This window comes from Aphelocoma coerulescens (assembly GCF_041296385.1).
Source record: "Aphelocoma coerulescens isolate FSJ_1873_10779 chromosome Z unlocalized genomic scaffold, UR_Acoe_1.0 ChrZ, whole genome shotgun sequence".
NCBI lineage: Eukaryota > Metazoa > Chordata > Aves > Passeriformes > Corvidae > Aphelocoma > Aphelocoma coerulescens.
Window position 1 is genome coordinate 25393035 of NW_027184085.1, and position 14890 is coordinate 25407924.

General features: G+C 38.3%; 1 protein-coding gene across 6 annotated transcripts in view; it reads right to left on the minus strand.

Annotated features, from left to right (window-relative positions):
- The window catches only part of FCHO2 (FCH and mu domain containing endocytic adaptor 2), an 85715-nt gene that overhangs the window by 4953 nt on the left and 65872 nt on the right, over window positions 1-14890 (minus strand). For 5 of the 6 annotated variants that reach the window (XM_069002379.1, XM_069002381.1, XM_069002377.1 and 2 more), the window contains 6 exons: window positions 12560-12689; window positions 7140-7251; window positions 6364-6519; window positions 5301-5433; window positions 2332-2531; window positions 175-239 (listed from right to left, as the gene is read on the minus strand). In XM_069002379.1, the coding sequence (XP_068858480.1) occupies window positions 175-239; window positions 2332-2531; window positions 5301-5433; window positions 6364-6519; window positions 7140-7251; window positions 12560-12689 (796 nt within the window). The other variant, XM_069002382.1, reaches the window with a different exon arrangement.

The following is a 14890-nucleotide window of genomic DNA, read 5'->3' on the forward strand; positions in this document are numbered from 1 at the left end:
TCATAATGGAATCTCTCAGGAAGCAATTAATTGAGAAGAAGGTGAACTAGTAAATGGGATACAGCATGAGAAAATGTGTAAAAAGGAATTAGAGGGTATAGAGGCTAAGATGATCACCTGTTTACTGTTAAAATTTTTCTGTACAAGAAAGCAAAACAAAAGAGTTCAACTTGCCTCCATTCTCAGACTTCTCTGAAATGCTAGATATTTTCCAATATGCTTTCATCTGATCTGCATTCCTGTAAGAGAATGGTAGGTTAGATATAAGCACTAGTTTTAGAACTTTATTTCCCTTGATTTACACTGGTACAGACATCTCTAAATGGAAGTCTATAAAAATATTTGCACAGTTAAGGTAAGTCTGTGGAAAACTACAGGAGGAAAAGAGGAAAAGCGAAGGGTGTGTCTGCATCACTCCAGAGCAGCAAGCTCAGAAGAACACACTTGCTTACACATTTTATACAATTTTTTACACATTTAACACTGTCCCGTGTCCCCACCTACGGCTCCAAACTTCAAAATCCTCTGCAGTCTTAAAGTGTAAGTTACTTTTGAAGCACTCTGGAAGCTATGCCTTGATGCTTCGTGATGATGGTAGACTGGGGAGCAATGTTGATTGTTCTCCCCTAAGTGAGAGTCCTGAGAGCATGAATTTAGTTCATTTCCAATCTAGTAACACTAATTGGCATGACACATTGCTCAAGCTAACTTCAGAAACTGTAAAGGGGCAAAAAAGGGTACCAAGAGTGTCTAAGCTGACAGGGCATTTAACTCCTGGAGGACTTTCTAGTACTTGCATCAAAGGAAAGTAAACAACTTAAAGCTGTGAGCAGCATGAAGTGCTGATAGGTTTGAAATTACTCTTGGCATTGAGGTAGCAGGACTGAAATGCTCACATAAGTAGCATTTATGGTAGCATTTACTCACAGGAAGTCAAGCTATAAGCCACTTTTTTTCCTAAAAAAGGACCAAAACCCCACCACTCAATCCACTAGACTGAACAGGTAGTACATCACAAACACTATACCTGCCTGGGACATAACTGATTTTTTTTTTTTTTTTTGTCAGCTTGCCAGGCTCAAAATTCTGGGTTTTGGAAGTTGTCTGGGTGAATTCACTGACAGAAGTATCCCTAAGTCTTCCCAGCTAATACTAGGTGTTCTGGATGGGTGTTCCTGCTTTTACTCTGGCTTCATTACACAGGGTTTGTGGAAGAAGCCTGGGCAGGGAGATTGGCTTCGCCACAGTGTAGTTGTGTCATTCAGATAGGATACTGAACACATTCTTGTTCAGAATAAACTTAAAATTTGGTTAAAAGTATTGTTTCCTTGAAATACCAAGTCAAGAAAGATTCAGTCCTGTAAGGACTTTTTTCCACTTAAAATGATACTTTATTACTACATTGTCCAATAAACACCTGTAACTGTATTGCCTCCAAAAACATTAGAATCTACCCAATAAATGCATTGTGTTTATTTTTCTTTTAAACCTTGCTTTGTAAGGTAACCTGATCTATAAGAAATAAGGTTAACGAAGTCTAACTTCTAACTTCCTTCAATGTGCTATTCTTTGCCCTCTTCATGTTAAAAAGACCATTTTGGGAATAAACAGTCCAGGATTTATTTACAGCTGGGCAAGTATGTATATGCTGCACAGGCACAGTGACTGACTTCTGCTCACCTTTTGTTCCAGGGCTGTACTACTCTGTCTAGTCCCACTACCCTCTGTTTGTTTCCACAAACTTGCAGTAACATAATTTCTTCATGTCTATGTCACACTTTGAAGTGCTACTGTAAATGCAGGCTCAGAAGGTGGTGGCAGGTAGCTGCTAGTCTAATAATCTGCATGACAATTGAATTGAGAGACAGTGCTACCTGATTTATGGAGAGCTGCTCAGTTACCTAAGTGTGTTTTAAAATTATTTCCAATAGAATCTAATTTTTAAGCTAGAACAATCAGGAAATCTTTTTAAAAACTGCATTTCTGCTACTTTTTCTGTATAATCCCCTTATATGAATACATTTATACACACACAGAGAAAATGTTTTTTAACCATTTCCAATTACTGTATTAAAACTGTCTATTCAATCTATTGGCCAAAATAAAGCTAACATTGGAAAATTCATAAAGGCTTATATTATTACACAGCTGGGATGGGTACTTACTGTCTCAGTTTATGTGAATTGGCTGCACGTGATCTCTTCAAACCACAAATGTCTAGACATCTGATACTACACATTTTACTACTTCTTCCTGTGAAAATTTCTGGCTATGACAATAAAGAATAGACTGAAATGAATCTGAAAAAATACTGAAAAGTATTGATATTACCATTTTGCAGGTGGAAGTGACTGCATATTTATTACTCCTCCATCTACTGGTACCACAACCTGGACATTAGACAGCATACTAGGCACATTCATAGACTCTGGATTGTATTTATAATCCACTCTCACATCAGTAGTGCCAGCATCACATTTCCAGTAAGTTGCAAGATTCAAGGGAGTTGACTGTATGCCATTTGAGGATACCTGTAAAAGAATAAACCATTGAAAACAACTTAATGAACATATCCACCTTTTGGGCAGAATTAGGGGATGATGGTAACTAATATAAGTCTCAGTGCTGACAAAATACCAAGAGAACAATTGACCCCTGGGTCCTTAATCACAGAATTCAGAAGACTGCTGCCTAAAGGAATTCCTGTTATTTTAATTTTAAATTAAAATACTTAAAGATTTAAACTCCCTTTGGCCTATGAGGCTCCTTCCTGCTCTTTTATAACGTTTTGTAAGCTTCCTTTTTGTTGTGTTCTGCCTTATGCAACATGCTTGCAGCAAAATTACTTCATCCTTAGCAGTTGTGTGCTGTGCCAATTCAGCTGCCCAACCAACCAGCAGCAGAGAACACCACCTGTCATTATGGGACAGGCAGCCAGCAGAACAGCTTTTATCTCTTCAAAGCATTATTTGCCTGCTGCAGGAGGGTTGAATGCTGCTTCTGTAGCTGAGCTCATTCTACTGCACTGATGCATCTCAGCCATCTTCTCAATCTACTTGAGGAACCTCCTGTGTCCTGGTGCACACTCTTGCCTTTCTTTGTCAGCCCAAAACCTTTTTTATATGTCTGGGCTTCCATGTGCCAATGCCTTATTTTTACAGAAGAATACACAGTACTCATTTCAGCAAACCAAATGGTTTTTTCCTTCCATCTTTCTCATTAATTCTGTGTGCCTAACATGCTTTTTGCAGGTTCAGTAAGCCAACCTTTATGGTTCAGTAAACCATACTAGGCAGATGTGGAAACTACAGGTATGAACAGTTGGACTGACAAGTAATTTTCAGGGGGTTTTTGTGTGTAGAGAGTTGTCTCAGATGTTCAGACATTTCAATGCAGGCCTAGAAAATCCCTGTTCTCCCTTTGAGGTGAGTCTGCCTTAAGTATTCATGAAGACTTTTTATGAACAGCCAGAACATCCTCTCGGTGATTCACAGAATGGCTGAAGTTGACAGAGACCTCCTGGAAGATGTCTGGTCCAACCCTCCAGCTCATTCAGAGCCACCTCTAGCAGGCTGCCTAAGCTCCAAACAACTTCTAAACATTTCCAAAAATGGAGACTCCACCACCCCTCTAGGCAACCTGTGCTCAGTGCTCAGCCACTGTCACAGGAAAAAAGTGCTTCTGGCTGTTCAGAGGGAATCTCCTGTGATTCAGCTTGTGTCCATTGCCTCTGATTCTGTCACTAGGCACCACTGAAAAAAGCCTAGCTCTGTCCTCTCTATGTCCTCTCTGAGGTATTTATACGTATTGATGAGATTTCCCTGAACTTTTCCTTCTCCAGGCTTAGGAGTCCCAAGTCTCTCAGCCTTTCTTCATGGGACAGATACTCCAGTCCCACCATCATCTTCGTGGCCCTTTGCTGATCTCTATCCAGTCTCACTTGCAATGAACAACCCAGAACTGAACACAGCATTCCAGGTGTGGTGTTGAGGGGAAGGATCCCCTCTGTTCACTTAGCAATACTTTGCCTAATGCAGCTCAGGAGACAATCTGTTGCCTTTGCAGCACGAGCAGCAAGTTGTTTGGCTCATGTTCAACGTGGTAACCCACAGAACCCTCAGGTCCTTTTCTGCCAAGCTCATTTCCAGCTGGTGACTCCCAAGTGCACTTCTTGTTGAACTTCATGAGGTTTCTCTCAGCCCATTTCTGCAGCCTGTTGAGCTCCCTTAGGAGGACAGAATGACCCTCTGGTTTATACAGAGGGCCATCCCCATTTGGTGTCATCAGCAAACTTGCCAAGGGTACACTCTGTCCCATCATTCAGATCATTAATGAAGCTATTAAAATGTAAAATCAATATGCTACCTGGGGGTCAGTTCACCTGAGTGTCTGCTCATCCAGCCCGTTCTTCACCAGCTTCTCTATATGGATTCTGTGGTAGATGGTGTTGAAAGGCCTCATGAAATCTGAGCAGACAATATCTACCGCTCTGCCCTCATCCACAGGGGAAATCATCATAGAAGTTTGTCAGCTCAGTCAAGCGTGACTGTCCCTCAGTAAATGCATTCTGACTACTCCCATTTTATTACATCGTGAGAAATCAGAATGTCATACATTCTCAGAGAGAATCACAGAATGGTTTGCATTGGGAGGGACCTTAAAGATTGTATAGTTTCAACCCACCCTCATCATGGGCACAGACAACTTTCACTAGACCAGGTTGCTCATAGTTCTATCTAGTCTGGCCTTGAACACCGCCAGGGATAGATGGGGCATCCATAACTTCTCTGGGCAACCTGTGCCAATGAGTCACTACTCTCTGACTGCAGGATTTTTTCTTAATATCCAATCTAAACCTACTCTCTTTCAACTGCAAGCCATAACCATGCATTAAAATTCATCAGCTACAGCATCCAAAACTTAGACAATTGCAAACTCAAAAGATAGTACAAGTACTAACTATAGCAAGTCCCCACCAAATCTCTTAAAGGAAAATTTGATATTGCTGACAAATACAAAAAAAGAGAGCAGTGTTTGAAGCTTGCTTGTGGGATTGGGCTGATGCATTAGCAAGCTGAAACAAGCCCTGTATCTTAGGGAATGACAGGAAGCATAGCAGGAATGTGCTAAGCCTGGGCAGAGTTTATGTATCGTAAGTAAAGACATACCCAGAATTGGTCTAGATGAGGGATGACAGTTCATCTCCATACTGGCAGACAAAGAATAATTCTTTTAATTTCTGGGTAGGCATCAGATCTGCTGGAATTCCTTAAAAATTCCAAAATGAAAAAAGTGTTTACCTGATACTTTAAAACATCCACATTGTAATAGGATGCAGATGGATTCTGCTCTGATAATTTCTTGAGGTAGACAGTTATAGCTTGCATGTTCATCCAAAAATCCTTAGTACTGGAGTCACTTTGTGACTGATCACTACAAAGAAAGATCACTAATTAGGGGTGAAATATTACACCACTCATACAAGAACACTAGACATTTTAACCTTTTTTTGCAAAATATGCTTTTTCAGTATAATTCACTTTGTCAGATACAGCTCTGCTAACTTTTCAGTTATAAACTGTCATGTCAAACAGTGATTAAACTTAATTTTGTGTGAATCATTCATTACTTTTAGTATGAACTAACAAAATGAAATTAAATAAAAAAGAATACATGCACATGATTTGATTCATTATTTTAGTAATTTAAAAAATACAGCACTTAAAACCATTTAACTTAGTGTTCAAATAGTATCTCCAATAAATGAAATATAAACTGCTCAGCTGAAATGGATTTCTGCTAAAAAATTCCAGATTTTCTGTTTGTTTTTTTTTTTTAAATAGTATCTCCAAGTGCAATTTCAACAACTACTCTACTTAATCAGCAACCTTTTTTCTTACAAATTCTTCCAAGCATGCTGCTACACATCTGAGAGATAGTAATGTAAAGAATCTGATTAGTGTAATGAGTCAGCTTTAAAATGCACTAGTAGATGGCAAATGACAGTACATGAATCTCCTACTACTTGTTTTCCATTTTAGCCTACTGTTTCATAATTTAGTTTTACCATTATTACTACTGTATAAAGAAATTATTTATAAAATGCATATAAAAACATAGACACATTTACACATTATTTTTTATGGCTCCTGTTATACTCAGCACAAGTTTTAAGTCCAGTAATCACTGAGATTTTTAATAGTGACAGTGGAGAGAACTAAGCTGAACAAGATTAATTCAGAAAATTAAATTATATGTCATTAAATAAACCAGAATGCAAAGAATTATGATTTACATACACAACAACTCATAATTTACAAATTTTGTAGTTTACAATTACATTGAAAAAAAAAAATACAAAACCTGTATACAAGTTGTGCATTTGGAAGAATCTGCTCTAGTTTGCTTGTGTTTTTCACCCTGAAGCAGAGCACAGCAGGAGATGGGTTGCTGGTGAAGACTTTAATAATCCCGCTTGGGAATGATATTGTCATATCACCAGTAATCTTCACAATACATCTAGAAGAGAATAAAAAGATCAGCTTCATTGCAACTCATAAACTGCCTAGTTATAATACTAATTTTAAAGCAGCCACTGTATTTTCACAATCTGATGAACTGAATTAAAACCAGAAAATCAATCTCAAGGTAATCTGAAGGTAATGTGACTATGTACTGTCACGTTCAACTTGAAAGTAAGATGAAATAAGAAAGAAAAAGCTTTAACTGCTTAAGCATACAGTAGTCTTGGATATTTTTCAGGCTTTGAAAACGTGGCACAGCTATGCCTAGGCAAGGCCTAAGTAGCATAGCAATGGAGGTGACAGGGAATGAGTGCTTTCAGCTGCACAAAATTACATGTAACACCTACCTGACAATGATAAAAATCCTTGTAATTCTCAGTGCTCTCACTGAACACATTTTTGTAAAGCAGGTGTATCTGAACTTCTGGCAGGATGCAGGCCATTACAGAGCAATAAGCCACTGCTATACCCATAGTCATTTATACCCAGTGCAAAAAACCCTTTGAATTCCCCTTCTAATGCATACTCATTCCCCCCCCACAGTATGAAACGTAGACCCAGTGCCTTTTCTTATTGTAACTCATTACATTTAATACAATTCACTATTTAACTAACTTTGTGGGATCTGCTCCTTTAAAGTAGGCGTTAACAGATTCAGTAAGGGCTACTGCAACAGGCAAGGTGTCCTGGTTTCCAAGGCTGACGGGGCTGGGACCACGTGAAACACCTAGAATACATACAGTGTATAGATTTAATTTTCAAAAAGCTTAGTAGATTTCAGAATGGTTGACTACATCTGTAATTTTCACAAGAGCTTACACCAAGGTCACAGTACCATCTGAGGTATTACTTGAAAAGTGTAGAAATACGTAAACATAGTACAGTACAATCCTAGCAAAACGCTGCTTAGCAGCCTAAGGACACAGGCCTATTGGTATGACATCATGTAAACAGACACAAGGAAATACATGAGACAGAAGAACACTGCGCTAAAATGGCTACTTGCTGGGAGTGAAGTCAACAGACCCAAAGCAAATCGACTAGAATGCTTTAAAAAAATCCCTACTGTATGCTTTTTGTATGGACAAATGTATGATAAAATGGTCACACAAATACAAATAATTCACTTACAGTAAAAATGAACTTAAATGTAAATTCATCAATATTACCCCACATAAGTGAACTCTTGAACATTCTTTTAACTTTTGCAGCCAACAGACATTGCAATTCCCAAGCAGAAATTAGTGGAGAAGTCTTCAATTGTTGCTTGTGCCAACACAACACAATTCCAATATGGAGCTATAAAAATCAACTAAGACCTCATGCTAAGGCTTCTGAAACGCGCATATTCAGTTGATGAAACATGTTGTCATGGGATTTCACTTTTCACAAATTTTCCACGTGTATGGGATATAAAAGACAATACTGGAAGTTCCTTCTTTTTTTTCTTAGTGCAGCAGTGTAGTAGATATAGCATCTTACTATGGTTTTTTGTACATGCAGAAATTGTCTGTATCACATAGTATTATCTATCACAAAGGAAGCACAATCTTCATCTTTCCATAAGCAAATTGAAAAATTTCTCTTTTATACTGTAAAGCAGAGACAAAATGCTTGTGTACAATATTGCTCACGGCAAATTAAACCTATTTAAGTGACTGTGCTTTCTGAGCTCTTTCAGAAGCAAAAAGGAAGCTGGGGCCTTGTTCTTCACAGAACACCTAATACCTCATATTAGACCTTAAATTAAGAGAAAAGTGAATGAAGTAGTGACATAGCAAAAGACACAAGCTGGTCTAATTCTGCTACTTCATACCTCACTCTCCATTACAATTTCTCACATAAGGTAGTAAAATGTTCAGAATGCTTCACAGTACCATGAAAACATTTGTGCAACACTTAGGCCTCCTTAGATCCAAACGATCTATTCGCAGTTGTTGAAAATCAAAAATCGTTAAATGAATTAATTATTATGATTCTAGCTACAAACCACTGATTTATTTATTTTTTTCAGTATGAACAGTAGGTTGTTTTTCTTTATTCTTTCAGACAATACATAGACCATGATTCCAAAGTTTTTCTCTCCTTGAAAACTACCAACAAAAGCTGTGATTCTCAATAGTCTCAGGATTCTAGAAATCATTATTTCAAGAGGCAAATGTGCAATAAAATAATGAGTTATCAATTACTAGAAATTCTGTTTGGTGAAATACTGAACTCCAGAATTATTCTTCACTAAAGCCAAAGTGTACACTCAATGTGTACACTTTGTGGCACGACAGTTGCTGAGCTGTTTTAATGTCTTTTTCTGACAATTTACTAAGAAACAATAAACATCTTTAGAGGAGATAGGATTATATTATTATAGGTGTACAAATTATTTTTAAATCTTCTACTTAACAGCCTTATGTACATTTTTATAGCAGTATTTGAAAAATTATGCAGAGTAATGCACATATATTCATTGTATTCCTATTGGTAAAAGACAAATATTTTTTTCTTGACTGAAGAGTGAAATTTATTAGAAATAATAACATTATTTTTACTTTATTTTCGGGAACACCATGGCAAATATATATGTATAGATATTTCTTTGAGACCTATTTAGGGAACTACAAATGAGATCTCTTCTCTCTTGTTTGCTCTGCTCCTACTGTTCATCACCCTTTGACTCAAAAATCTATGCATTCTCCTAGAAACCAATAAGCTGAATAAAAAAATAAATGACTATACATTCAACAAGGCCCAGTGCCGGATCCTGCCCTTGGGTCACAACAACCCCAGGCAGTGCCACAGGCTGGGGCAGAGTGGCTGCAAAGCTGCCCACAGGAAAAGGACCTGGGGGTGCTGATGACAGCAGCTGAACATGAGCCAGGGTGTGCCCAGGTGGCCAAGAAGGCCAATGGCATCCTGGCCTGGATCAGCAACAGTGTGGCCAGCAGGACCAGGGCAGGGATTGTCCCCCTGTACTCAGCACTGGTGAGGCTGCACTCGACTGCTGTGTCCAGTTTTGAGCCCCTCAGTTCAGGGAAGACACTGAGGTGCTGGAGCATGTCCGGAGAAGGGCAATGAAGCAAGGAAGAGGTCTGGAGATTAAGTCATTTGAGAAACAGCTGAAGGAGTTCAGGACATTTAGCCTGGAGAAAAGGAGGCTCAGGGAGGGCCTTATCACTCTCTACAGCTCCCTGATAGGAGGGTGTAGGAAGGTAGGGGACAGTCTCTCAGGCAATCAGCAATTGGAAAAGAGGAAATGTCCTCAAGGTGAGCCAGGGGAGATTCAGGTTGCTCAATAGGAAGAATTTCTTCACTTAGAATAGGCTGCCCAGGGAGGTGGTGGAGTCACCATCCCTGGAGGTGTTCAAGAAATGACTGAATTGCTTAGTGCCATGGTTTAGTTGACAAGGTGGTGATCGGTCAATAGCTGGACTTGATGATCTTGGAGGTCTTTTCCCAACCTTCATGATTCCGTCATTCTATCATATGAACCAAAGATAACTACTTATCCTGATGCTGAAAGTCATAGTTTTGTTGCCTTGCTGCTGAAAGTACAATTCAATGCAGCAACATTCAGCTTCAGGACTTTCTATATCTGCTGTGAGGTCTCAGATGGAAGGGACATAACAGAGCTGCATGAAGGTGGCCTCACTTCATCTCAGGCTGCAGCCCAGATCAAGGCTTCAGTTCTAGCACCTTTGACAGGAATGGCAAAACTGGCTTAAATGCCATGCCATCTGCCTCAGCCTCACCACCACTACCAGCCCCTGAGCCGTGCTGATACAAGAGCTAGTGACATAACCATGCAAATGGTTGCATTGACACTCAAGGTGCAGACCAAAACTGCAGAACAAAAGACTGCATCATTGGTCATAAAAAGGGCAGATGAATAAAGCTGATCAAATGGTTTTAGTTCAGTTTAGGAACAAAGATCCAGACAATTTTAATATTAGCTAAACAGCTGTCATGAAAATAAAATTTATTTTAAAATATACTACCTGTAGTATGTCTGTCTTCTAAGATTTGTATTCGATGTAAATATAGAAACATTTTTACATACTTGTGTTAGGAGAAAAAGGATTATCAAAGTAAAAGTATATTCACTTCACTTGAAAGAAAGTAATAATGACAAACTGAAGAAGCAAGGCCAAGTTCCAGCTTTTTATGAAGCAGAGAAGTGCATAGACAGAAGATAACATTATATAAAAGTGCTTATATCAAGTTTTGGTGATTTCAGCAACATACAACTTGTTATATAGTTGAGATTTCAAGAAAATTGTATGTGCCAGATACTAGAAATATCTGGAGAAACTTGTTTCAAAAGAAATATAATTTTATTAGATATCATATATTAGGATGATTAGTTAAGACATAAATGTGCATTGAGTACAATACCTGGTGGTGTCTCACAAAGCTTTTCAATTGTAGGAAGATTTCGAATCAAAATATCATCGTCTATTACATTTAAATGAAACAAAACATTGCAAGAAAAGAAAATATTTCAAGCAAAAATAGATGTTAAAATATAATATTTAAAAAATACTTTGCAAATTAAATTAAGGCTAAAGCATAAAAGAAAAACTCAGCTATGCACGCCTTAAAGTTCACTTGGAAAAAGATAATTATAGAGTCAATTCTCCATTATTCAGAACAAATGGGGTAAGGGGAACACTGGATTGTGCAAATGTCAAAAGAATACAGAATGTATTGCAGACTATAACCTCATCCCCCAAAGTATATCAGCTTTGTGCACTGCCCTTCCCATTTTCCCAGAACTATTTAATTCATATAGTCAGTGCAGATGGAACTGGCCTTATTTAGTTTTCCTAGGCTGCAATAATAATCACATCAAATCTCAGTGTCAGCACACACCTTCTTACCTCCTGCCTCACCTCATGATTTCACTCTGCCACTGTTTCCAACAACATAGACACATATCCCCAGAGCTGGGAATATTGATGCTCTTGCCACCAATTTTTGGTTCCTCGACACCAGAGCTGAGACCTGAGGATGTCAGCCTGGATAGACTGGCAACCAAAATATCAGTTGTGTTTCTGTGATGCTTCTCAGCATTTGTGAAACTGGTGAACACTGAACTGTAAGAGCTAAGGTTGGGCAAAACTCAGTAGCTTTGCACAGGGTGGAAACAACTCCACTGCAGAACTCCTACTAGGTGCTGCAGAGGTGTTCTTCTGAGCTGCTGAGTGAGGGATCCTTGGCATCAATAACATTTGCAGATAATTGAATGATAACTCGACAACTTGATTTAACTTGTGCCTAAAAGGTGTAACTGTGTTCAGGAATTAAAGAATTCAACTCTGCTAAATAAACAAGTTTAAACATCTCAAGCCCTGCCCTCCCCAAACTAACAAAATACCCCATCTAATTAAAAAAACTCCAATGTCTCCTTTTGATTTGTTATAATCAAATATCAAAACAGAAGGACCTCCCTTTAAAAACAAGAAAAAACCTTCTGAAATTAGTGGCAACACATGAAGACTAATTTGCTTTTCATCTTTATCTTTCTTGTTTAACTGTTTTGCTTTTACTGAACATCCACTTAGTTTACATTCTTAACTAACTTGAAGAAAAAGATGCATTAGATTTATTTTTCGGAAACTGCAATTATGGAACAATAAACAAAACTAAAAGAACATTAAAGAACTCAATTTTGTGAACGTTTGTATTCATTCAAATTTTCAGTATCTCTAAGTATTTCTGCACATACACAACAACATCTTCTGAACAAATATATGATAACATGCTGTATTTGATGGATATACAAGCATACCAAATAAGAATTCACGGAATGTTAATTGTGAATTATATTTCCCTAGAGAAAATGCCATAATTGGATCTATGGTCTAATCTAATTTAATTCACTTTCCTGTGTCTCAGTGTCATTTGGAAGCAGATACTGCAAAGGATGCTCAAAGTACCTGGACTCGCATATGAAACAACTAACTCCAACAAATGGTTCTTGTAACAGGTGCTGAGTTATCCTACTCCTAAAGTAAGATTAAATGGTTAATTAAACTTACCAACTGTAGGTGTGTTTGCTGCACTAAGGGAAGCAGAAGAGGATATAGAAGAAATGCTCTCTGCACGTGCCAAAGGAGCTGCTGGAGGTGGACTTGAGTTAGAGGTCAATGGAGGGCTGAAAGGCCTAGGCTGAAAAAAGAGATTACAAGAATATAACACAAAGTGGTTTTAAAGAGATGAAAAAAAACTTTGTAAATAGAAAAGTTCTTATTTCATGCCCCAATGAATTTCACAATGTTTCTCAACAGAGTTTATTTAATGTTTTATCTACCCTAGTTTTTAGTGTAAAACAGAGAACCTGCATTGTCCATTGGAGTAAATTCAATTATTTCATAGATGATAATTTTTTTTGACAGAGTAGTCAAGTCTAATATATTTGATTATGCAGCAGCCTGTCAATAATAATAATATAACACAGTATCAGAAACTAAGATTACAGCCCTGTGTATGTGTGGCAAACATGGATTTAGAGAGCTAAAGCAGAGCTGCTAATGAATTGGAAGTGAGAGCAGCACAGGGCAACTAAAATAGTTGTGAGTAGAGTATAGGAGTGAGAGAGGAACAGGCTGTAGGACCAGGGTTTTTTCAGCCCAGAGAACAGAAGCTTAAGAAGAGATTTATTAGCAGTCGCTTACTAGGTAAAAAGGGGCACACAACGAAGTCTGAGTCAGGCTCTTTTAAGAGACCAAGAGCTACAGAGAAGAAATTTTAGCTGGACTTTGGGAAAAATTCCTTCTTGCAACCTTGTGGTGAAATCCTGAGACAGGTTGCCAGACTGGCAGATTGTAAAATCTCCCACTTTCAAGATTTTCAAAACTCAGCATGTGCCTGAGCAACCTGATACTATTTTGAAGTCAGTCCTTTTTTGAGCAGGTTGGCCTAAAGAACTTAAAAGTCTCTTCCATGCTGAATCTCTGGATAGTTTTAGGATACACATAACTGTTAAGTAATGATCATGCTGGGATTAACCTATCTGAAATGTACTGAAACCCCCTAAGCATCATTTTGGCAGGATAACTGTAGAATCCCAGAAGATAAGGCGCTAATGTGTATGTCTGAAACACTGATAGCTGGATGGCTGTAAAGTCAACCAAGGGTTGTTGGTAATAACAGACAAAGACTGTTGATAATGATCAAGGACTATTGATAATTATCAAGGACTGTTGGTAATAACCAAGGACTGTTGGTACTAATAGACAAGGCCTGCTGGTAATAACCAAAGATTGTGGTTAATAACAAAGGACTGTTGGTACTAATAGATGAGGTCTGCTGGTAATATCCAAGGACGGTTGGTAATAACAAGCTGAGAAATAACAGGATGTGGCTGGAGAAGGGGCTATGCAGTGGTAGGCAGCACTTTTCCAGGACAAACACCCTCTTATGGCTCCTGCAGATAAACACAAGCACAGGAACAGCTCAAGTGCAGGAATGAGACAGAGAAGTGGGAATGGACTGTAGGGGGGGATCAAGACCACCCAAGAGCCCCAAAGCCCTCTGACTCAGTTCCAGAAAGGTCTGAAAGAATGAACTGTGCATGATAACTGATTTGCATAGAAAGTGAGAAAATTAGCTCCAGGGTGGGGAAAACCTGTCTATAAAAAGGTACCCCCACCAAGCCTGGGTGATACCCCCAGAACACCCCATAAGCTGAACCAACGCTGGAACCAGGATTGGTTATCTCTTCTTCTCCTTTCTCTCCCTCTCTTCCTGTTTAATAAATATGTTCTTTTGTCTCTCCCTTTTTTATTCTACCTTTTTACCCAGAACCCACAGTCATGTGCATATGTTGTAGGTCAGGAACTAACATACCAATTTCCATGCCAAGTGCATACTTTAATAATAAAGCTTTGTGAGTTTTGTGGACCCTCTGACTTTAGTCATTCCTTTTGACCACTAGCATTTGTGAATCTTGGGTGTTTCCTTCCACCTAATGGCAGGATGTCACTGTAACTTTTTTTCCCCCATTCTATTGCACTTGTTGGCTTTGATAGAGAGTATGAGAATTGTAAAAGGAGTTGACATGATGAAGACAAATGACAACCTTCTACTTGTATCCAGATAATAGCCAGTTTCTAAAGCAACAGTATAAAATGAATATAGCTTTGTTCAGGATCATACTTTATAGCAGAACAGTACCAGATAATTTCTATTTAATTATGATGACATGAAGAATAGATTCCTTGGGCTAAGAGCAATTGCTACAATTCTGTATTGGAAAAAGAAATAATTTCAAAATTAACTCTGTTCTGATCCTACAGAAAAACAAAACAGTTTAAAATGCTTTGTCAGTTTTGTCAAAGCATACAATGAGAATTTTTTTTATAACAAGA